At 37.0% G+C, this 25,400-nt stretch overlaps 1 protein-coding gene across 1 annotated transcript in view; it reads right to left on the bottom strand.

Moving 5' to 3' along the window:
- LOC150085203 (Parkinson disease protein 7 homolog) overlaps positions 1-24,966 on the bottom strand; it is a 56,014-nt gene extending 31,048 nt beyond the window's left edge. The window contains exons 1-3 of the mRNA XM_090373092.1: positions 24,895-24,966; positions 24,688-24,785; positions 9,758-9,919 (exon numbers count right to left, since the gene is read on the bottom strand). Coding sequence (XP_090229218.1) covers positions 9,758-9,919; positions 24,688-24,774 — 249 coding nt within the window. The 5' untranslated portion in view covers positions 24,775-24,785; positions 24,895-24,966. The remainder of the gene's footprint in view (positions 1-9,757; positions 9,920-24,687; positions 24,786-24,894) is intronic.
- Positions 24,967-25,400: the final 434 nt, after the last annotated feature.

The raw sequence follows: 25,400 nt of genomic DNA, 5'->3' as shown, positions 1-25,400 counted from the left end.
GATTTTGTAATAACTGAGAGCAAAGTAAAGGAGAAATTGTTGAAGTTAAACATAAAAAAGACACCTGAGGTGGATGGGATCTATCCAGTTATATTAAAGGAGGCAGCAAAGGAAGTAAGCAAACCTTTAGCCATAATTATGAGAGCTTCCTTGGACTCAGGGGAGGTTCCCATAGACTGGAGGTGTGCAAATGTATCACCAATTCACAAAGGGGGTCAAAAGTTGACACAAGTAACTATAGACCTGTTAGTTTAACTTGTTCCGGGGAAAATAATGGAATCACTCGTTAAAGAAGCATTGCAGGATCATCTAGAGAAGACTGCAGTAATAGTTAAGACACAGCATGGGTTTGTTAAAGGGAGGTCTTGTCTGACCAATTTGATTGGATACTATGATATGGCCAAAAAATGAACAGAATGCCAAAAATAATTTTGATACCATATACTTGGATTTCAGGAAAGCTTTTGATACTGTTGACATGGAAGACTGCTGTACAAATTGGAGAGATATGGCATTAAGGGTAAGTTGCTACAATAGATAAAGGTTGAGTGGGAGAAGACAGAGTGGTAATCAGTGGACACTGCTCTTCATGGACAAATGCCATTAGTGGAGTTCCCCAGGGTTCGGTGTTGGGCCCATTGTTGTTTTGTATATTTATCAATGATATTGATGAAGGTAAGGTATATCAGGTTTAATGTCCAAGTTTGCAGTTGATACAAAGGTTAGCATACTGTCTTTATGACAGTAAAGACAGTATGCTACTCCAACAGGATCTAGATAAGTTGGGCAAATGGGCTGAGAAGTGGCAACTGAAGTTTAACATTGACAAATGCAAAGTAATGCATATGGGTAGCAACAACCGAAGAGAAACTTACCAACTGTGTGGTACTATGCTCAGGGAAGCGGAAAGTGAAAAATACCCAGGGGTAATTGTGTAGTCGAATATGAAGTTTGCTGAGCAGTGCAGATGGGCTGCCAGGGTAGGTTATGGAGTCTTGTCAATGATATATAAGAATTTTGCTAGCAGGGACAGGGAGGTAATTATCCTGTTATACAAGCCAATGATCAGGCCACACCTAGAGTACTGTGTACAGGTCTGGAGGCCTCATTTTAGGAAGGATGTAGAGTTGCTAGAACGAGTACAAAGAAGGGCAACAACACTAGTGAGGGAAACAAAGGGATGCTCTTACCAATAAAGGCTTAAATTCTGTAAATTGCAGCACCTGGAGAGTAGGCACCTACGAAGTGATCTGATTGAGGTGTATAAGGCCTCAAATGGGTTAAGCAAGCTGAATGCTGATGGGATTCTTCCTATTGCTCAGATTAAGAACCCGAGGAGGCACAGTTTCAAATCGAATAAAGACAGTTGTAGAATAAATGTGATGAAATTTGCCTTTAGCCAGCAGGGTAGTTGATTGGTGGAACAGACTTCCATCTTTTGTTTTTTTGTTATTTGGTTTTTAGGAGCATTAGCAACTAAGGCCATATTGCTCCGGGGATATGCGGTGGTCATTCCCTGACCTTTCCGCATCCTCCGTATTTGGTGGCCACGGGCTCGAACCCCAGTCTAATCAAGAAGCGTGTTCTACACACTGCTGCTCCTGCTCACCTGGCTACGGAGGCGTCCCATCTTTTGTTGTGGAAGTTGATAGCCTAAATAAATTTAAGGCTGAGCTGAACGGGTATTTGGAATGAATGGAGGGGTGAAATGGGAGAGTTTTTTTTTTTTTTTTTTTTTTTTTTTGGCTGATGCTGCATAAGCTGGCGTTCTTGCATCGTATGCTTCTAATGCCAATAAATTCCAGCCAAGTTTGTTTTTCTAATACGCAATTCTGTTAAAGTCTCAGTACAGACTTAACAAATACTAAAGTTATGGCCTATATAATTATGTTTATAGATAACGTTTGCACTAAAATAAATCCATAAGTTAGCTGCATTTTCTGAAGGCAAGGAGCTTTGAAGGAAATTTATTCCATGAAAACCAGATCAAGAATACTTTGTAGACAAACTTCTGGCCAAAGAAAACTAAAGCTGAAAAAGCATATGTGTGTGCTTCATTGGTCTTGCCTTGATTTATCTAGTTTTGATTTATTTTTTTCTGATCTGTGAATAAACAGTTCCTCTACAAACATGGAGAAAGCATATATTCAAATTCTTCCATTTCACATATCAATTCAGGGGCAATTTGCAACTCATTTGACTGGATTATATATCTGTAAGAAAATGTTTTGAAGGGAACTACAAGTCATAAAAAGAGGTAATTTATTGTGAAAAAAATGTTTTATAATACAGTTGATGCAAAATGGGTCACGTTAGACCATGTCTGTGGGGTATATGGAAATTTAAAGTATGATATAATATTTGTTTTGTCCACTCTCGCTGTTCTTCTCAACAAATAGGTTTGTGTTTCCATGTTAAATATAACCAAATAGAACTCAGGTCATTCATATCAGATAAAACAATCTATTTCAGTTTTAAAATGCAGGAAAAATCAGTATCAGCAGTAACACACAGTTCAGATTTCCTGAAGAAAAAGGATATCACTGCTTCTTTAAGGTGTTTCCCCACAGGAATTTCTCTTAGACAATCAATGTAAAGTACTTTATACTCCTTGATTTTGATGTTTTCTTTCTGTCCGCTTTCAGCTTTTTATATACACATTTCTGCTCTGCATTAAAAAATATTACAATTTGAAGTATAGGTGAAGACATCAAATACAGACGTTGGGATATCAGAAACATGGTGTTACTTATATATAAGGGATGCAAAATTTGAATATAGGAAGTACAATGTATATAGAAAAAACAGACAGGATAGGAGGAGGAGGAGAGGGGTTATGCTCTTAGTTAAGAAGCACATAAAATCTAAGGCAGTTTGTAATATTGGTGTACATGCAAGTATAGATATATGCACCTGTTCTTACTTTTAGTTACCCTAACAAACCCATGTATTTACTTGGTCCATGATGACCCCCACCAATCCTTGAAATCCTCAGCACCTTACTTTCCAGGCTGCTGCTCATTCCAATAGAAGCAGTGCAAGAATCACTTTCATCTCTGCCTGTGGCTACTGTTAATCTATTAAGTTGTGTATCCCTTTCCAAGCTAACAGTCATCCAACCTAACAATGCCTCAAATAGCATCAGCAAATATTCTTGCACAATTTCTATTTAAGTGTATCCCATCCCTATAGAAGCAGTCTCTCCTGTTAATAAGCACAGACCATGTAGAGAAATTCTACCACAAGGACATTAAGCCATGGGCCTTGAACACTCTCCCCAGACCCAAACTGATTGACGTGGCTCTCATTATATACTTCCTCCTATTGTGTCTAAGCAGAGTTCCAAAGTGATCACATCACAATAAGCAATATCCATTTTATATATAATGCGGCATGTGTATATCTCCTTAAGAGATATACACATGCCACACTGGACAAGCACTTTAAAGCAGATCCCTAGAATAAGTCTCCACAAGGCTTGCATGTAATTCTACACAAAGGCTTGCTTTGCTTTGTGCATGAAAGGCTCATGCACAAAGAAATATGGGGAAAGTTCTAGGATATATTTTCCTGTAATAGCCTCAGGTAAAATAAGAAAATATAAAATTGGTAAGCAATGTAACTTGCAATTCTATTAGATGACTGTGATGGTAAAAAGTCAGTCTTCTTTGTACTCCAAATAAGTAATAAGCTCCTGTTTGTATCTAAATTTGGGAAAATTTAGACAAAAATAGCCCCAACTCTTATTTCCTTGTGCACAATTGCATGCAATTATGCACAAGGAATTATGCCTCATTTTAGGAAGGATGTAGATTTACTTGAGCATGTACAGAGAAGGGCAACAAGATTGGTGAGGAGAATGAAGGGATCCTCTTACCAAGAGAGGCTTAAGTTCTGCAAATTGCAGTGGCTGGAGACTAGGCACCTGCGCGGTGATCTGATTGAGGTGTATAAGGCCTTGAATGGGTTGAGCATGCTGAATTCTGATGGGATCCTTCCACTTGTTCAGATTACGAACTTAAGGGGGCATAAATTCAAATTAAGAAAGGACAGATGTAGAATAGATGAGCAGAAATTTGCCTTTAGCCAGCGAGTGGTTAATTGCTGGAACAAACTTCCATCTGTCGTTGTGGAAGTTGATAGGTTGAATAAATTTAAGGAGGAACTGGACAGGCATTTGGAGGGAATGGTGTGATTTTTTTTTTTTTTTTTGGCTGATTCTGCATAAGCTCATACACTTGCTTTCTTGCATCATATGCCACTACTACTACAAGCAAATAATAAAGTGATTAGTAAACACATTTTAGAAAGCTTGGTACACTTTCTTTAGTCTGCCCATAACACCAGTAGTGGAGTAAGGTCGGTTGAGGCCCTGGGCGCAGAAGAAAATATTGGGCCCCTTAAAAAAAAGAGAGACAGGGAAAATAAAAATACATGTTAACCATTTTTTTAAATAAATAAAAAATATTATGTACTATTAATGTTTTTTTTCCAATAAAATTTGAATATAATATATGTACAGTGAAACTTCTCTTTAACGGACAGCCATGGGGAACGAAAATGTGTCCGTTAGAGAGAAGTGTCCGCTAACAAGAAGTCTGAGGGAGAAAAAAAAAAAAAGAAAGAAAGAAAAATCGTTAAACGTTTAATGTAAAATTAAATTAAAATATATACAGATTTCGAACAATATTTTTGTAAATAATATACAATTACATACACGAGAGATAAAGAAAAATCGTTAAACGTTTAATGTAAAATTAAATTAAATTATATACAGATTTCGCACAATATTTTTGTAAATAATATACATACAATTGTGCTATGCATATTATGACTTTATCTTAAGAAAAATACATACAGTAATCACTTATTTTCTTCTGCACCTTCTTCCGGCTGATAATTTTGTTTTCAACATTTGTTTGGAGTGAAGAAACCATCGAAAGTCCTTCAGTATCTTCTTCAGCGGCAAAAAACATTTTTAAACGATTGATTTGTATGAGCGCTTCTTCTATTTTTATCGGTGGTTCGTCGTTAATATGTTCTTCGACAGAATGACCTCCTTCCATTTCTTCATCCTCATGAGGAACTTCTTGAAAAATATCGATGATAATGTCATTGATATCTAGAGCACCATCTTCTGTAGTGAGGTTTGAGTCTATATCAGGGGTGGGCACGCATGAGGTCAATGAGAGCCGCATTCCAGTTTTTCATATATTATAAAGAGCCACACCATAGATACATAGTATTAAACACACAAATTCAAATTTAATTTAATTTATTTAATAATATGATTACATATTCTACACAAGTCTTAAGTACTATGTAAAGTATACATATATAAGAAAATATAGTTAAGAGAAAGAAAATACAAAATAATTATTTCAAAATTTTAATAATAAAAATAAAATATAATAAAAATCCATTAATAAAAAGTATAACATTTAACGAAGACCTTTGGTCAAATCTTTGAAATTTGGTGTAAAATATGTTAAAGCCGTTCACAGCAATTCAGTGAGATTATGATTGGTCAACTGTGAACAATGTTTCAACTTCACGAACTTCATTGTGGAGTACAAAGATTCACAGCAATATGTTATACCAAAAATTGAAATTAGACGGCAAGCAGCTTTCTTTAAATGTGGATATTTTGATTCTGGCACGAGTTTCCAAAATTCAGTTATAGAAGTAGATTTGTGTTGCATTTGCAATGCCTGATCCTCTTTCATCTCTAATAACTCTAATTCCCCAACCGCTTTTTCAACAAGTATTATTTCAGAAATTGGAAATGCATCTTCAATAATATCACAAATAAATGGTTTCACAAAATACGTAGATTTCAAACTTTTCAAATCTTCAAACCTATGTTTGAAATCTGCTTGCAATTCTTCCAATTTTTCTTTGTATTCGTCTAGCTTTTCTTCTTTGATATTAATTATATTTCCTTTTACTCGTGGAAAATGATTAAATATTTTGTTCTTAAGATCGTACACAAAAAGCCGAAGTTTAGCTTCAAAACTAAATACAGTTTGTGACAAATCAATAATTTTTTCCTTTCCTTGTAAAGCCGAATTAAGTGTTTGCAAATGTTCTATAATGTCTGTAAAGAACATTAAGTCAGAAAGCCAAGTTTCATTTTCTAATTCTGGGTATTTTTTTCTTTTGTAAATGTTATGATAGGATTTAGGAGTTCCACAAAACGGCTCAAAACATTGTACGTTGACAGCCATATTATAACAACACACCATAGGGATAAATCACTGGGCAATTCATCTGTTTCGTCATTCACTCGCAACTCTTCTAAAAAGTTCTTAAATTGACGATGTGTTTTGGCATTTGTTCTAATTAAATTCACAATCTGCAAAACAATCTTCCACACATTTTCGTATTTGAAGTACTTCGCTATGAGATGCTCGTGGTGAATTATGCAGTGAAGAGGTAAGAAACGTGGAATTTTAGGATCGTTGTTTAAAAGCCCAATGAGACCTTGGTTTTTCCATATCATTGCAGGCGCTCCGTCAGCCGCAACACTTACAAGTTTATCAGGAGGCAATTCAAACCTGTTCATTACTTCATCAAGCGCATTTCTAACATTGATACCGCGAGTTGTTTCGATAAGAGCTACTAGGTCTAACATTTCTTCCTTCACATTTACATTTGCAGATATCATAGCAGACAAAAACGGCCAATTGTGGAACATCCTGAATGTCTGTAGACTCGTTGAGAGCTAAACTAAATGCTGTACAAGTTTTCAAATCACACATCAAACTATTTTCAACATTTTTACTAATTGCACCAATTGGTGCAATTAGTAAAATAGCTCAGTTGTACGGTGTGACATAGGAACCTGTGCGATCAATTTATGCAGTTTTGTATTATCTGGATCCAAAACTTTAACCACTTCTTCCAAGTTTCTTTTAATAAATTCTCCTTCTCCATATGGACATTTGGCACAAGCAATATTCCAAGCTATCAAAAAACTAGCTTCGTTTGCTCTGTCATCTTCGCGACTAAAAGAAGACAAGGGTCCTTGTTGCTTATGAAGACCAGATTGCAAGGACTTAAGTTTCTCTGTTCGCAATTTTGAATTGAGTGGATATTGAGTTGAAAAGTGGGGATGACTTACTTCGTAATGTCGACGTAAATTGCTTACTTTGTAGTTTGCAATTGTAACTTTACAAATAAGACACAACGACTTTCCATTATTTTCAATAAAAGCAAAATTTTCTACCCATTCTTCTTGAAAGATTCTATTTTCTTGTTTGTATTTTCGTTTTTTGATATTTTCTGAGGTTATGTTATCAAAAAATTTAAATAAATTTAATTCTAAAGTCTGAAATTGAAACAAAATAATTAAATTAATTTACGGCGCAGAAAAATTACACTAGTAATTTTTATGCACAAGTCCGCTGATGGCGTCAGCAGTGTAACTGCGCGCGGATTTATTTATAATCAAAATAAAAATAGCAAAATATCTAGACATAAAAAAAAAAATAAACACAACATAAAATCCGTATAACAAAATATTAGTTACTTAGTTAATTTAACAAGATTCAGTGAAAAAAGTTCTGAAATAATAATAAAAAAAAAAAAAAACGGATTTAAATTCTCAATGGGAGCCACACTTAACTCAACGAAGAGCCGCATGCGGCTCTGAGAGCCACATTTGCCCACTGTTGGTCTATATCTTTGTAGCCAGGGTCACTTGTAGCTGAAGTGTCGTACATTATCAATAGATGTTGAAGTTCTTGTTCTTCTTGGTGCTCCACATTGCTGTTCACAACTTCAATTTTTGCGTTTGAGAAGCCAGACTTTACAAAACAGTTCACGACAGTTTGTTTTCTAATTGCGTTTACTGAAGAGGAAATCCATTGAATCGCATCTAGGATGCTGATTTTCTTTGCAAGGTCACTCGCACATGTTACATCGTTCATGTTTGCAATGAGGTCTTAAAACACGTTTTCTGTAGTGAAGTTTAATTTTTTTTATTATCCCTTGATACAAGGGCTGACGCTCTGCAGATGTGTTTGGTGGCAGAAAAACGATTTGAATGTTGGACAATTCAATGTGCGGGTGAGATGCAGCATTATCCACGAAAAGAATAATTTTTCTGTTTTGACGAATCATGTTTTGGTTTAAGTGACTTATCCGTTCGCTCATGATATCTAGTGTCATCCACGCTTTTTTATTAGACTTCCAGTCAACATTCAAAAGATTCAACTTTATGCCCTTGAAACAACGAGGATTTTGTGGTTTTCCTATAACAAGAGGTTGTTCAAAGTCTCCCAGCATATTTGTACACAATAGTACAGTCAAGCGTTCCTTAGAAATTTTTCCGCCCTGGCACTTTTCGTTTTTTAGACTCATTGTTTTTTCAGGAAGAGCTTTAAAAAACAACCCTGTTTCGTCACAGTTGTAAATATCCTTAGCTTCAAAATCACGACATAAATCTTCCAATTTGACGGTCTACTCTGTTACAACCCCAGTATTAACAGATCGACCTTCACCACTTATGGTTTTCCACGAAATTTTATGCCGAGTTTTGAACTTGTCTAGCCATCCCACAGAAGCTTTGAACTCATTTACTCCCATAGATTTCGCAATCTCCAAAGCCTTTTCCCTAATAATAGGCCCATTAATGGGAATTTTTTTAGCACGTTCGCGAAAAAACGACTCATACGTAACATTGTCAATTTGAAGTCCAACAGTTTTCGGGAATGATTTTTGAACCTGATCATTTCCATGTTGCCAAAATTGTTTGAGCAGTTCATTTTTTTTCTTTAGGATGTCGCTTACCTGCGTCTTCCCGATTTTGAATTTTGCAGCGAGATTGCGAACACAATTTTTTTGCCGATCATACGCATTAATGAGTTCGACTTTATCTTTTAAAGTTAAATGTTTACGAGAAGACATTGTGCACTTCACACGACACTGAACAAAACTGAAAACTGAAACTGAAAAGACGAAAGGCCGACCAAATTCCACCCCCCCCCCCATGCACACACCGAATTCATCAGAAGTTTTACACGTGCCTTAAAATTCTTGAAAAAGGGTTTAGAACCGCGACGTAAACCTTGATAAAATTCAGAGAATCGGAAATAGAAAATAAACACACGATTGAGGCAATACGTGGAAGAAAAGTTCCTAGAAAAAGGGCCGTGAGCTCTCCCGCAGTCCGTTATGGGGAGATCAAATTAAGTGCTAATCTAAACGAAACAGTGCAGATTGCCTGTCCGCGTCCGTTACAGAGAATGTCCGCTAGACAGAAGCTGCAAACACGTTAAAACCAATGGAGGTGAGTTGGGGAATTTGAAAATGTCCATTGTAGAGAGATGTCCGTTAACGAGAGGTGTCCGTTAGGAGAAGTTTCACTGTATAATATAATTAATAATAGCATAATAATAAGCACAAAGTTTTGAACTAATAGTTGAACATATTAGTTCAACTAATTTGTTGGGGTTTTGCGTGGGCCCTTCAGAAGTCGGGGCCCAGAGCGCGCCCGCCGTTAAATCCGCCTCTGCATAACACCATTACTATTTCCACAATCCAGTGCAATAGTGCTGGATGATCCATTCCATCGTTTACCCAATATATGTTTGTTGTTCCTTTTGGAAATAAAAAGCAACGTATAATAGGAAGAGCAACTATATAGATACAAAATCACAAATTTTAAAAAGTCAGACACAATTACATGAAGTGGCTTTAATTTAATAAAGTCTCTTAATGCATATGTATACATCAAGAAAACCTCATGAAATACCTGTGCCAAGCTTTCAGCCCCCTTTAAGCCTCCAGGAAGAATAACTACATCATATGGTCCTTTTGATAAAGCTTCATCTAAACTGAGATCAGGAACAATAACTATATCACGACTACAATGAACAGCTTGGGAACCTCTAAGTCCTGCAACTGTGACAGCAATCTAGCAAAGTCAAGAAAACAAAAATTAATAATAATAAAACATGTTCACATTTTCTTTAACAACTGATGAAAATTCTAAAGATAAATTATGGCTGAATAAACATTTCTATCACTTTGTTCCCAATTATTCTTATGTGGAACTGCCAACTGGCAAATTTCCATATAATTATAATTCTTTCCATAATTATTTTCTAGGTTCCAGATCTTGTTACCTTCCTCTTTCCATTAATCTGTTTTTGTTTAAGGTGATGAATACAAGTTTGTACAGCATTAAACTATGGCTGTGGTTGATACACATTAACATAAGCTCACAAGAGGGTCAAAACAGGCAAAGTTATGCAACATGGATGAAAATAATTCTGAAGTCCTGCCAGTCTATGCCAGGATTTCAGAATTATTATTCAAAATATCAAGACTCCAAAAGTCTTGGCATACAGACTCCATCAAAATAAGCATCCTACATTTGAAACACACACAGTTTTCAATGGGAAATAATTAACAGATTGAGATCTCAAGATCTCTAATCAGAAATAATTAAATCTCATTCGGGAGATGTGGTTTCAACAAGATGGCACTCCTGACTACTATGCCAGGGTAGAATTTTTCTCGGTGTGGTCTGTGCTTGTTAATGAAAAGGGTGTAAGAATATTTGCTGATGCTATCGAGGCAGTGTTAGGTAGGTCAAAAAACTGATAGCTTGGGGGATACACAGACTAATAGATCAACAACAGCTGCAGGCAGAGGTGAAAGTGATTCTTGCACTGCTTCTATTGGAACAAGCAGCAGCCTCTAAAGCAAGGTGCTAAGGATTTCAAGGACTGCTGGGAGTCACCATGGAACAAGTAAATACATGAGCTGTGTTAGGAAAACTAAGAGTAAGAACAGGTGCATGTACACCAATGCCAGGAGCATAGTAAATAAATTTGATGAATTGGAAGTGCTGGTCAAGACATCAAATTAGAACACTGTTGGGATATCGAAGATGTGGTGTCACACAGATATAAGGAAAGCAGAATGTGAATTTTGGTTATACAATGTATACAGAAAGGACAGACATAATAAGAAGGCAGGAAGGGTTTAACCGTGGAGAAGACTACTGTTACTTATTTTCAGTCGATACCACCACTCAGACGGTTGTTTGGCCTCTCATCGGTGGGTGGGTGTGTACCCTGGCATTGCAATAGTGACAACCAAATTATGTTATGAAAGAGAATGAGAGAACTATGAAAGAGTTTTTAAAAGTATTATGTTTATACATATGAATCATATAACAAAGAAGAATATGTAAAATAATATAGTGAAAAAACTAAATGTTTATTCTTCTTGAATTTCTTATTGAAAAATCGTTGACAATATCAGAATTACTGAAACTGAAAACAATATTTTCTTCAATATTAATGAGACTCAAATTTGTTAACCTTTCTTGCATCGCTGTTAATCTTAAATAGTTCTTTACCATTTTTAATATGGAAAAAGCACACTCGCCACGTGATATGGTGACATGAAGGGCGAGAAATATTCATATTGCAATAGAAACATAGCAAGATCATTTGAAAAAATATACTGTAGCACATCATATGCCTCCATGTTTGGCTGTATAAAAATTGACAAATTTTCTATTTCTTCACACAAGTCAATAGCATTGATGTCAATTTCTTTTAAAGAGGGATCCGACAAATTAATTTGTAAGTCCATACAATGTTTAATTTTAGCTTCTTTATTTAGAGATGAAAACAAATAAAGGTCCGATAAAAAAATTAAGGCATTTATTTTATTACCCAAGAGTGAAGCAAGTGTAAGAGGATCTTCTGTTGTGACTGGAGTGAAAAGAGTGGCATTCTCTTGCATGGGAAACAGCAACCCCAGAGCAACGTATCAACTCTGTGGTACTACACTGACAGTGATAGAGAATGAAAGGACCTGGGGGTAATTGTGCAGACAGATATGAAGTTCTCTGAGCAGTGTAGATGGGCTGCAAGAGTAGCTCATGGTGTCTTGTCAATGATATACAGGAATTTTTCTAGCAGGGATAAGGAGGTGATTATTCCCTTGTATAAGGCAATGGTCAGGCCACACCATTAGTACTGTATACAGGTCTGGAGGCCTCATTTCAAGAAGGATGTAGAGCTGCTGGAACGAGTACAGAGAAGGGCAACAAGATTAGTGAATGGAACAAAGGGGTACTCTTACAAAGAAAGGCTTAAGTTTTGCAAATTACAGTGTCTGGAGACTAGGCACCAACGAGGTGATCTGATAGAGGTGTATAAAGCCTTGATTGGTTTGAGCATGCTTAATGCTGATGGGATTCTTCCTCTTGTTCAGAATAATCACCTGAGGGGGCATAAATTCAAATTGAGGAAAGACAGATATAGGATAGACTTAGTGATGGGTGGCCATCACTAATAACACCTAATGTGGTGACAGCTATGTCACCACAATTGTAGATGAGGCTCAGTCACCCACCACTGGCTGGCTGACTGTTCTGTCCATTATCTGTTCCTTCTTGGAAACTTTAACTACAGCATTCCACAAACAGCCCACAAATTTGCAGTTTACATAACACTGTTGCCCTTCAACTGGTATCGACAGTCATCCTTTTTTTGAAAAGTGTCAGATCACATCCCTTGCCCACGTCGGTCAAGTACTCCTTATGGATTGCATTCCACAAACCTCCAGTATTGCATTTACTCATTCTTAGCCCAACATATGCCACACCACGGGTGGGATCATAATGTTTTGACTGTACAATGTATTTCTCATAACTAAATATTGCTCATACTTTATATCGTAAAGTATTTTCGGACAATGTACTTAGAGATTTATAATTTTTTCTTGTTATATTTTATTAATATATTGAATGTAATATACAGGGTGTTTCAGTTAAATGTTTCAGAACTTCTAAGAGGGGTAGGGTATATCCTGACAACTCGAAATCATATAGCAATGTGGGGTCGGAAATGCTTTCCTGAAGCGGTGTTGTACACAGAAGCACCATAAAGAAAAGAGACCGTAAGTGAGAAATCGTTTTAGCATTAGCATTAGTAGAGGCATTTGATGCAAGAAAGCAAGCTTATGCAGCATCAGCCAAAAAAAAAAAAAAAAAAACCCACTTCCACTTCACCCCTCTGTTCGTTCAAAATACCTGTCCAGCTGAGCCTTAAACTTATTTAGGCTATCAACCTCCACCACAAGGAATGGAAGTCTGTTCCACCAACCAACCACCCGCTGGCTAAAGGCAAATTTCCCCATGTCTATCCTACATCTGTCTTTCCTCAATTTGAATTTATGCCCTCTCAGGTGATTTTTCTGAGCTAGAGGAAGAATCCCATCAACATTGAGCATGCTTAAACCATTCAAGGCTTTATACACCTCTATCAGATCACCTCGCTGGTGCCTAGTCTCCAGACACTGTAATTTGCAAAACTTAAGCCTTTCTTCGTAAGACCACCCCTTTGTTCCATTCACTAATCTTGTTGCCCTTCTCTGTACTCATTCCAGCAGCTCTACATCCTTCTTGAAATGAGGCCTCCAGACCTGTATACAGTACTCTAGGTGTGGCCTGACCATCGCCTTATACAATGGAATAATCACCTCCTTATCCCTGCTGGAAAAATTCCTGTATATCATTGACAATACTCCATGAGCTACTCTTGCAGCCCGTCTGCACTGCTCAGAGAACTTCATATCTGCCTGCACAACCACCCCCAAGTCCCTTTCATTCTCTACCACTGTCAGTGTAGTACCACAGAGTTGATACGTTGCTCTGGGGTTGCTGTTTCCCATGTGTAGTACTTTACATTTGTCAATGTTAAACTTCATTTGCCACCTCTCAGCCCATCTGCTCAACCTTTCCAGATCCTGTTGCAGCAGCATAGTGTCAGTAGTATCCTTGACAACCCTGCCAACCTTTGTATCGTCTGCAAACTTGGACATTAAGCCCGATATACCATCATCAATATCATTTATAAATACAAAAAACAATAATGGACCCAACACTGAGCCCTGAGGGACTCCACTAATAACATCAGTCCACGATGAGCAGTGTCCATTGATTACCACTCTCTGTCTTCTCCCCCTCAACCACCCCTTTATCCATAGCAGCAATTTGCCTCCAATGTCACACTGCTCCAATTTGTGTAGCAGTCTTCCATGTGCAACAGTATCAAAAGCCTTTCTAAGATCCAAGTATATAATATCAAAGTTATTCCCTGCATCCAGTTCTTTTGTGACTGCATCATAGTATCCAATCAAGTTGGTCAGGCAAGACCTCCCCTTAACAAAACCATGCTGTGTCTGAGCTATAACTGAAGTCTTGTCTAAATGATCCTGCAGTGCTTCTTTAACCAGTGCCTCCATTAATTTTCCTGGAACAGAAGTTAAGCTCACAGGTCTATAATTACTTGTGTCAGCCTTTGATCCTCCTTTGTGAATTGGGGTCACATTTGCACATTTCCAGTCTATGGGTACCTCCCCTGAGTCCAAGGAAGCTCTCATAATTATGGCTAAGGGTTTGCTTACTTCCTTTGCTGCCTCCTTTAATATAACTGGATAGATCCCATCCACCCCGGGTGCCTTTCTTGTGTTTATCTTCAACAGTTTCTCCTCCACTTTACTCCCAGTTATTTCAAGATTCTGTAGCTTACTGCTAGAGTTGAATACACCTCTGGCATTCCCCTCGCTGAATAACTCCTCATGTGTGAATGTCGATGCAAAATATTCATTTAGTTTGTTAGCTACCTGAGCAGGATCATCAACACTTGACCCATCAATATCAAGTGGACCAATCTGATTCATCCCCTTCCTTCTAGAGTTTACATAAGTAAAGAACTCTTTGCTGTTTTTCTTTGCATCCCTTGCCAAGGATTTCTCGTAATCTGCCTTCGCCTGCCTAACCTCCTTTGTAACTTGGTTGCATATCAACTTGTATCTATCATAGGCTTCTGTGTCATGTGTTAATTTGTATGTATCCCATGCATTTTTCTTCTCTGCCATATGCCTCATTAGTTCATCTGACATCCATTTTGGCCTAAACCTTGAACAATATTTCTTAGTTGGTATGTAAAGCCTAGTAGCTTCCAAGATAAGTTCTTTGAATGCTTCCCATTTTGAATTTGCTGTTGGTAACATCATCAGTTGGTCCCACTGTATAGAATTTAAATACTGTCTCAGTCCATCGTAGTCGCCTTTACGGAAGCAATAACCCTTCCCTTTACCCCTAATGGTAGTTACCGCTTTGAGTAAATCCCACTTCAGCACACTGTGATCACTGCCACCTATTGGTTCATTTATCTGCAGATTCTTAATGCATGAAGAATCACTGCTGATAATCAAATCAAGAGTATTACTCCCTCTAGTTGCCTCCCGAACATGCTGATGTAGAAAACAATCATCCAATAAATCCACAAAAGTCCTGCTAGTGTGTGAGTAACCAGCCCCCAAATTCCAGTCAATATCTGGGAAATTAAAATCTCCCATTATAAGACACTCTGATTTACTGGCCCACTCTATTTCCCTGTACAGTTCCTTATTATACTCATCAGAGTCATTAGGCCTATAGCACACTCCTACTCTCAATTTTGATCTCCCAATGTTTATGTCACACCAAACTGACTCCACACTGCACTGTCCAGCGATGTCGACTGGCTTCACTTCCTTGGTTTTTATGTGTTTCTTAACTAATAGCATAACCCCTCCTCCCTTCCTATCCTGTCTATCCTTTCTGTAGACGTTGTACTCCCCAAATTGCAGTTCTGCATCCCTTATATCTGTGTGACACCACGTCTCTGATATCCCAACAATATCTGCCTTTGATGCTTTGAGCAATACCTCAAATTCATAGGCGCCTCAGTAGCCAGGTGGGAAGGAGCAGCAGTGCGTAGCACACGCTTCTTGATTAGACCGGGGTTCAAACCCGTCACCACCAAATACAGAGGATGCGGAAAGGTCATGGAATAACCACCGCATATCCCGGAGCAATATGGCCTTAGTTGCTAATGCTCCTAAAAACCAAATAACAAACAAACAAAACTCAAATTCATCAAATTTATTTACCAAACTCCTAGCACTGGTGTACACGCAAGTATACCTGCACCTGTTTCTATTCTTAGCTACCCTAACACAACCCATGTGTTTACTTGTACCGCAATGGCTCCCAGCAGTCTCTGAAATACCATGCATCTTGTTTTTCAGGCTTCTGCTCATTCTAATAGAAGCAGTGCAAGAATCTCTTTCACCTCTGCCAGTGGCTACTGTCAATCTATTGGTCTTTGTCTCCCCCCAAGCTAGCAGTTTTCCGACCCACCTAACACTGCCTCGATAGCATCAGCAAATATTCTTACACCCTTTCTATTTAAGTGTATCCCATCCCTGTAGAAGCAATCTCTCCTGTTAACAAGTACAGACCAGGCTGAAAAAAATTCTGCCCCTTGAGCCTTGCACAATCTTTCCAGGGCCGAATTGATCGACAAGGCTCTCATCATATACTCCCTCCTATCGTGAAATAATACGTTTTAATAATACATGAAAAGAAGCAAAAGGTACATGGATTAAAGTAAGTGTTCGAAGTTTCTTCCACGGGCTACAATGCACGCCTCACATCTCCGATGCATGGACATCCGAACATTCTGGAATACACCAGGCGAATTTCGAATTTCTTCGGCAGCTACTGCAATTCTTGCAACCAGCTAAGCAGCATTGTCAACAGGGGTGTCATAAACTAGCGATTTCATATGACCCCAGAAATAAAAATCAAGACATGATAGGTCGGGTGACCGAGCAGGCCAACGCACGGGATCACCACGTCCGATCCACTGTTGACCAAATGTGACATCCAGGTAGTTACGAACATCTCCGCTATAATGGGGAGGGGCTCCATCGTGTTGGAACCACATTGTCTGTTGCGTCGATGCAGAAATCTGTTCATCTCTCAAAAGTTGTGGCAATACTTGCTGCAGAAAGATCAAGTAGATAGGTCCGGTTAGACGACACGGTAACAGGTAAGGTCCGATGAGGTGATCTCCCATAATACCGGCCCATACATTGACCGAAAATCGAATCTGTGCTGCACGACGTCGTATTGCATGCGGGTTCTCGACCGCCCAGATATGGTCGTTATGCATGTTGAAAATTCCTTCCCTTGTGAAGGATGCCTCATCGGAAAACAACACTTCAGCAGGAAAAAGGGGATTTGTAGCACATTTTCCAAGGTACCACTGTGCGAAAGCAATACGAGGTTGAAGAAACTTCGAACACTTACTTTAATCCATGTACCTTTTGCTTCTTTTCATGTATTATTAAAACGATTTCTCACTTACGGTCTCTTTTCTTTATGGTGCTTCTGTGTACAACACCGCTTCAGGAAAGCATTTCCGACCCCACATTGCTATATGATTTCGAGTTGTCAGGATGTACCCTACCCCTCTTCGAAGTTCTGAAACGTTTAACTGAAACACCCTGTATAATGCATTAAATAAATAATATTAATTTAAAACTAATGTTTTTCATTTCAGTATAATTCAGTTTATAGACTATTCATTAAAGTACTTTAATTCTATTTTCTGCTTTATTTTAATTTGATAATTTCATATTTTTGGTCTTTAATTAATGTGCAGTTTCGGTAAATTGAAAAAAATGCAGTTGTTTTTAATATAACTTCATTTTTTCAATTTATACAATTCACATTTATGTTTATACAACTAAAAAAATTCCACAAATACTAGACATGTTATTGCTTCCCCCCCCACCATTTCTTAAAAATGTTATTGTGTATTGTCTGTTGTGTTACTTTTCAGGTGGTAGATGACTTTCATCAACCGGTGAAATACCACCACTTTGCTTATTGGAGGCCTGAAGTGGTGAAAACCATGTTTAGTCTCTAGAGCAAAGTTTCCGGCATCCCCCTCCCCCCATACTTCTGTTTCAACCCATGCACGGTACTAAGTACTATAGGTTTTGATACCTTTCGTGTTTGGGATTTTCATAAAAAAAAAAAAAAAAAAAAAAGACGTGCGGAAATTTGCCTTTAGCCAATGAGTAGTTGGTTGGTGGAACAGACTTCCATCCCTTGTCGTGGAAGTTGATAGCCTAAATAAATTTAAGGCTCAGCTGGACAGGTATTTCGAATAAACAGAGGGGTGAAGTGGAAGTGGTTTTTTTTTTTTTTGGCTGATGCTGCATAAGCTTGCTTTCTTGCATCATATGCCTCTACTAATGCTAATGCTAAATATTTTGTGCATTCGACAACCTTCAGTAGTTTGAATCTCTCTTCTATTTTTTAATTTTGTTATACTGTATCTGGTATGACATAACAAAAATGTATTTTGTATGAAGCCTCAGGCAAATTTATAGTTTCATAATTACTTTCATAAAGAAACATTCTTTTCTTTTTTTTGTCGTCGTATAATTGAAACTTCTGTAAATCTTCATGTAAGATTTTTATGACTTTTGGTACTGGCATGTTTAAATTTTACATCGATTTGCTAACACTGATTTTTGATAATACATAATAACATATTACATTAGAACAAATAAATGTATAAGATTTGATTTTTGTTATTAATGATTTAGCTACATTTCTAAAATCATTATCATGGGAAATATCTGTATAGATAATGTATAGAGCAGGGGTGGCCAACAAGTCAATCGCGATCTACCAGTCGATCGCGGCTTTAATTTTGGTCGATCCCGACAATTTTTAAATACTGTATATATAAAAAAAGATCCCCAGAGGCTCACATCTTATGAGTATGGGCTTGGCAAACCCAGGATCCTGAGCTGGATATCATCATTCTTCTCTTTCTTGGCGATTCCCTTCTACTTCTGACTCTTGTTTTCTCTCTCAGGGTAATTCAGAAAGTTTTTTTTCTGTTTTGCCTGGTGCAGCAGAAGCCTCAGGCTTCCTTGCACCGTATGGATAATAATAATAATAATAATAATAAATAGATTAGTCAATCTAAATGTTTTATTATTATTAAGGGCCCCACTGCATACGATTATCACCAATGTATTGAACCACATGACTACTCTTGTCGCAGCACAGCCGCTAGGCTTGTCTAGCGAAAATTCACGCAGTTTGTTGTGGAATTCTTATTTAACTTACTTAATATTAATAACTGAACAGTACTTATACATTAATTTAATTTGATTTAAAATGAATACTACAAAAAAGAGTAAAATGTATAATTTTCATCAAGAGTGGGAACTAGAATACTTTTTTTGTAATTATAAAAGAAAAATGTTGTTTGATTTGCAATGCTTCCGCGGCTATACCCAAAAAAGGGAAATTTAGAAAGGTACTTCAATGCACTCCATGGTAAATGCCAATCGGATTTTCTGCCTAATAATGACCTTAGAAAAAATAAATTAAGAACTTAAATCCAGATTATTCGCACAACAAAATTTCTTTGTGACACCTAATTTACAATCTGAAGCAGTAACTGTAGCATCATTTAAAGTGAGTGATCTTGCAAATAATACAGACCATTTTCTGATGGTCAATTCATCAAAGATGCATTTTTGGAAATAACAGATTCTCTTTTTGAAAATTTTAAGAACAAAATTGAAATTAAAAGTGCTCTTCAAGATCTGCAATTATCTCGAAATACTGTGGCACGACGCACTGAAAAAAATGAGTAAAAATGTGAGCGAACAATTGCATGCTCATATTACTAATGGTGTGTCCTTTTCTTTACAACTGGATGAATCTACAGATGTCAGTGATACAGCTGAATTGCTCGATTTTATTCGTATGGATTTCGTTAAAAGAAAGAACTAGAGGTCTTGATATATTTAACGCATTCAAAAATTTTATTGAAAAAAATTAAATTATCACTATTTAAGCTTGTATCAATAACAACAGATGGACCTAAAACAATGACGGGGCATCTTAACGGATTCATTGCATTGTGCCAAAAGGATGATGAATTCCCAGATATTTTGAGTTACCACTGTATCATCCACCAAAAAGTGTTAGCCAGCAAAAGATTAAATATTAAAAGTGGTATGGACATGGCTTCCAAAATCGCAAATTCCATCAGAGGACAATCGCTTCAAAGGAGACTTTTCAAAATGCAATTCAACGAAAATGAACCAGATCTGATATTACACACAGATGTGAGGTGGCTGAGTCGGATAAGTTTTTACAGAGATTTCGAAATTTGCTAAATGAAATTAAAAAATTTGTTTAACAAAGGGGAGATGATTACCAGCAGCTGCAAGATAGGAGTGGTTGTGTAATCTGGTTTTTTTTCTTTTTTTTTTTTTTTTTTTGGCAGATTTTACAAGTAAATTAAGTAATCTGAATTTGGAATTACAAGGAAAAAATAAAAATGTGGGTGACATGATTAGTAGTATTTATGCATATAAATATCAATTTTTGGCAGGGGCTAAGGATCTCAAAGAAAAAATTCGATCATTTTGCAAATATGGAAGATCATTTGCAAAAATATCCTGTTTTTGAAAGTAATAGTGAGAAATGTTTCTGAAATTGAAAACTGTGGATGATTTTAAAACCAAATTCGGTGATTTTAAAACAATTGAAGACATCGTTCAATATAGTTCTTATCCATTTAATGTCGACTTAGATACGAAACAAATTGCAGAAAAAATTGCTGAGATTTTTCACACGGAGAAAATATTACTTGTAAAATGAAATTATTACATTGCGAAACGATATCTTCCTAAAAGCCAGCTCATCAGAAAAAGACTTTTGGAAATACGTTTGCCAAGAAAAGGTGCTCAAATATGAAAAAAAATGCAGTGAACTTTTAATTTCTTGTTTTGGTTCCACATATCTATGTGAATCAGCTTTTTCGTATTTGAAACAAAGACGAAGAATCACTCTACTCTTACAGACTCGCATACAGAAGACTCTTTACGGTCGGCCTTATCACAATATATACCCAATTTTGAAAGCTTGGCAGATGACATAACACACAAACTTCACATAAATTTAAAAACGTATGAATTTAAAATAAGAATTCTGAATTGTATTAAATTTTAAAATTTATAAACAACATTTTTCAATATGTGTTGATTAACTTTTTTAACCATGTGCAATGAAATTCTTGAGATGGTAGATCGCGGCACATTTTGAAGAAAAAAAGTAGATCGCATCACTAATTAAGTTGGCTACCCCTGGTATAGACATCATATATTTTATATATATGGCACCTCCGTAGCCAGGTGGGAAGGAGCAGCAGTGCGTAGCACACGCTTCTTGATTAGACCAGGGTTCGAGCCCGTCACCACCAAATGCGGAAAGGTCAGGGAATGACCACTGCATATCCCAGAGCAATATGGCCTTAGTTGCTAATGCTCCTAAAAAAAAAAAAAAAAAAAAAAAAAAACACAATATATTTTATAAAGATTGAATTTAAAGACTTTTATGGTATCAATTCTACAGTCTCATTGCATTTTACAAATAGTTCTGATTTTAAGACACTCCAACAATATGTTGACGATAAAAATAAAACTTAAATTTCACGGCCAAGGCTAAAAAAATTGGCGAAGATCTAATGAGCCTTTTGCAGTATTGTTAATCATTAAATTTAGACTGTGTGCAGCGCAAGGTACAAACCTTGTAACATGTTCATATTCAGAAAAATATGACATTTAAAATTTCCTTAATATGTGTGTAAATTTCAGGTTTTCAAGGCAACCCTTGAATGTTGATGCCCGGGCAGTGCACCCCTGGCTCCATTGGGATGACCTGCCCCGTGCAACTGAGGCCATACAGTGCTGGATACTGCTTTTAATATAACCCCACAGACAATTATTATGTATTGTGAAATCCACACTCCACAGGGCCTGGATTTCATGCATGCAGTGTCAGTGAAGACTGCCTGACCAGTGGTTGGGGAGGATGTCATTATATAATTCTGGTCAGCAGATGCATAATGAATTAGTGTCCCATCCTCTTGAAAATAAGCAATGGTATTGCATCTCTCTAATTCTGCAATTAACTATTTTCCATCGTCTGCAAATAGCTGTATTAATTCATCAGTCTATCACCCATACTTCTTTGGGGAGTTCACACCATTACATGCAGAGGATGTTAAAAGAATTTCCTTCACATAAAGTGGGTAACTAGTTTGCATTAAAGTACTGCAGCACCTTAACAAAGACTTTGTTTCATAACCTGTGTCTGATAGCTGGCTTATATAGAATCAGATTCAAGTTTTCCCCACAGAAACATATAACATCACATTGTTCATTTCTAATGCAAATGCCTAAATTTTTCTTTACGTATTTACATAGCATGCATAAGATTTTCTTCGGGTATTTACATAGTTTGCATAAAATTTTCTTTACATATTTTTCTATTAGGTCTGCCATTCCATTCTGCATCTGTCAAAAGCCAAGTAGAAAATGCTTTCTTCTCCTACACATACAAATTCAACTGATGGCACTGCTTCCCAAAACTGTTTTCTAAAATAACTCTAAAACTCTCTCACTGATTTGCAAGTGTATCATTTCTCATAAAACTATTCTTCAATTAAAAATGGACTGCTATCTGTCATATTATCACTTCACCTGAAATACATGCAAACATTGGGGTTTCACAAAATGTCCTGGGACTGATGAGAAAATAAAATAAATACAATAAATTAGTTATGTTTGTGCCAGATTTTTTTTTTCTTCAACAAGCAAAGCCCCAAATGACTGATTCTAATGTTAAAACACATTAGAATGTGCGATTCGAAAATTTAGAAAGTACTGTCAACATTTTGTAATGGCAATCCATCATTTTCATCATGAATCTGTATTCAAAATGCACATTTTCATATTCCTCCTTCATAAATGTGACTTTTGACCAACACTTTCACACAATGAAATAACAGCAGAGTAGTTAAAATCAAAAAGTATGTTAGAAATAATAGTTCTACAATAGTGTTTAAATTGATAACGTTGCCAAATGAAACTATCATTTATCAACAACTTGTTGCTTCGCATGACTTCTGGATTAGTATTGGTAGTGGAGAATGATGCAAGAAAGCAAGTTTATGAAGCATTAGCCAAACAAACAAAAAAAAAAAAAAAAACTTCCACATCACCTGACCATCTCTTCCCAATAATTTGTCTAGTTCTTCCTTGAATTTATTCAAACCATTCACATGGAACTGCTGAATTAAGGGATATCTAGCCCTAAAATGTACATGAATTTATGCACGTACAGAGCTATAGTGCAGGCATACACTACATTATTAGCTGTATGGTGCAAGGAAGCCTGAGGCTTATGCTGCACCGACCAAAAAAAAAATTTCCGAGTTACCCCGAGAGAGAGAAGTAGAAAGGAATCACCAAGAAAGAGAAGAATGATGTTATCCAGCTCAGGACCCTGGGCGTGCCAAGCCCATACTCACCAGATGTGAGCCTCTGAGGTTGTGTTTTTTTTTTTTTTTTTTTTGGTAGTTGTTGGCGCATTGGCTTCTGTGACCATAATGCACCTCCCAAGGTTTTTGCAGTACTTTGATCCAAGCCCGAGGCAGGATTCGAAACCGCGACCTTTGGGTTGCCAGGCAGGCACTTTGCCCACCTGGCTAGCCCGGTCGGCCTCTGAGGTTGTAAGGCAAAGGATAAATGATATACACCACATATCCTCTACTTTTTTACCCAAACAAAACTGGCATATCCTCATATTTTGATTAACTGCCATCAGTGTGAATGTTTTATATACCAAAAAATGTGCCTTTGCTTTTCTTTATTTTTTTAAATAAAACATTAAACATTCCCAGGGGCTCACATCTGGTGAGTATGGGTTTGGCACACCTAGGATCCTGAGCTGGATGTCATCATTCTTCTCTTGGTGATTCCTTTCTACTTCTCACTCTTGCTCTCTCTCTCTCTCTCTCTCTCTCAGGGTAATTCGGGGAATTTTTTTTTTGGCTGGTGCAGCATAAGCCTCAGGCTTCCTCGCACCATGTGGCTAATAATGTGTTTGAAATTAGTCTTAACTCGATTCAACATAACCATTTATGCCAATGTGCAATTACACCCATTCTTTATTACTTCGTTCAAATGTTAATTTCTATCAAACGACCGAACAGAACGGATGATCTGGGTAACTGATGATCCCACCCATAACGCAACCGATGGCAAAGGTCTTAAACATGACATAAACGTACCATTTCTTACGATCGCGTGATGATTACGGCATTTTCGGCACAATCTAATTCTGTTATTATTATTAGCCTTATAATGCAAAGAAGCCTGAAGCCTATTTTTTTTAATTTTTTATTTTGGCTGGTGCAGCTTATGCTTATGCTGCACCAGCCAAAATTCAAAAAAATTCTGAGTTACTCTGAGAGAGAGAGTTAGAAATATGAAAGAATCACCAAGAAAGAGAAGAATGATGATATCCAGCTCAGGAACCTGAGTGCGCCAAGTCCATACTCACCAGATGTAAGGCCCTGGGGTTAAACCTTGATTACCAAAATACCTGCATAATGGAATCAGCCTGTTCAACTTTAAAGCTAATCATAGCCTAAAATCAATAACGTCGAACCATAACCCCGGGGGCTCACATCTGGTGAGTATGGGCTTGGCACACCCAGGGTCCTGAGCTGGATATCATCATTCTTCTCTTTCTTGGTGATTCCCTTCTACTTCTCTCTCTCTCTCTCTCTCTCTCTCTCTCTCTCTCAGGGTAACTTGAATTTTTTTTTTTCTGGTGCAGCATAAGCCTCAGGCTTCCTTGCACCATATGCTTATTAATAATAATAATCTGTGATATATTTTTGTTTACCCATTTATAATATCAACTTTACTTACTCCAGCCCGCCTTAATACATCAACAGAAATCACAGCTTCCATTTCTTCTGCGCCATCAGCTAATACAAGAAGGGCTGTTTTTGACATACTGCTCACACCTATCGATTCAAAATTAAATGCAAAATGATACGGCACTTATTTTAATACTAGTATCTAAATATAGAGAAAAGTAACACCCAATTAATTATAATCTCTTGTAAAGCGTACCACCATAAATTACGGATACAAAATACCCAACTACAGCACTCTATGAAAATTATCGCTGTAGCAATACCCACAGTATATCACGTGGTTAGACAAAACGCACCCTTATAAATCACAGAGAAGTAAGATATTACTACTCAGTGCTTATAAATAGCAGTGCAGCACACAAACAGATAAAATAAATAAATTTTTAAAATAAAAAATTATTACTTTGTTAAATACATGTATACAGAAAACTAATGTAAATAAAAAGTGCAGAATAAAATAATTAAATTGAGCAGATGGGCTGAGAGGTGGCAAATGAAGTTTAACATTGACAAATGTAAAGTACTACATATGAGAAGCAGCAACCCAAGAGTGACGTATCAACTGTGTGGTACTACACTGACAGTGGTAGAGAACGAAAAGTACCCGGGGGTCATTGTGCAGGCAGATATGAAGTTTTCTGAGCAGTGCAGACGGTCCGCAAGAGTAGCTCATAGTGTCTTGTCAATGATATACAGAAATTT

Source organism: Mastigoproctus giganteus, chromosome 5 (assembly GCF_048544385.1).
Source record: "Mastigoproctus giganteus isolate SK-2022 chromosome 5, ASM4854438v1, whole genome shotgun sequence".
Taxonomy (NCBI): Eukaryota; Metazoa; Arthropoda; class Arachnida; order Uropygi; family Thelyphonidae; genus Mastigoproctus; species Mastigoproctus giganteus.
This window is presented reverse-complemented; position numbering and strand designations above follow the sequence as displayed.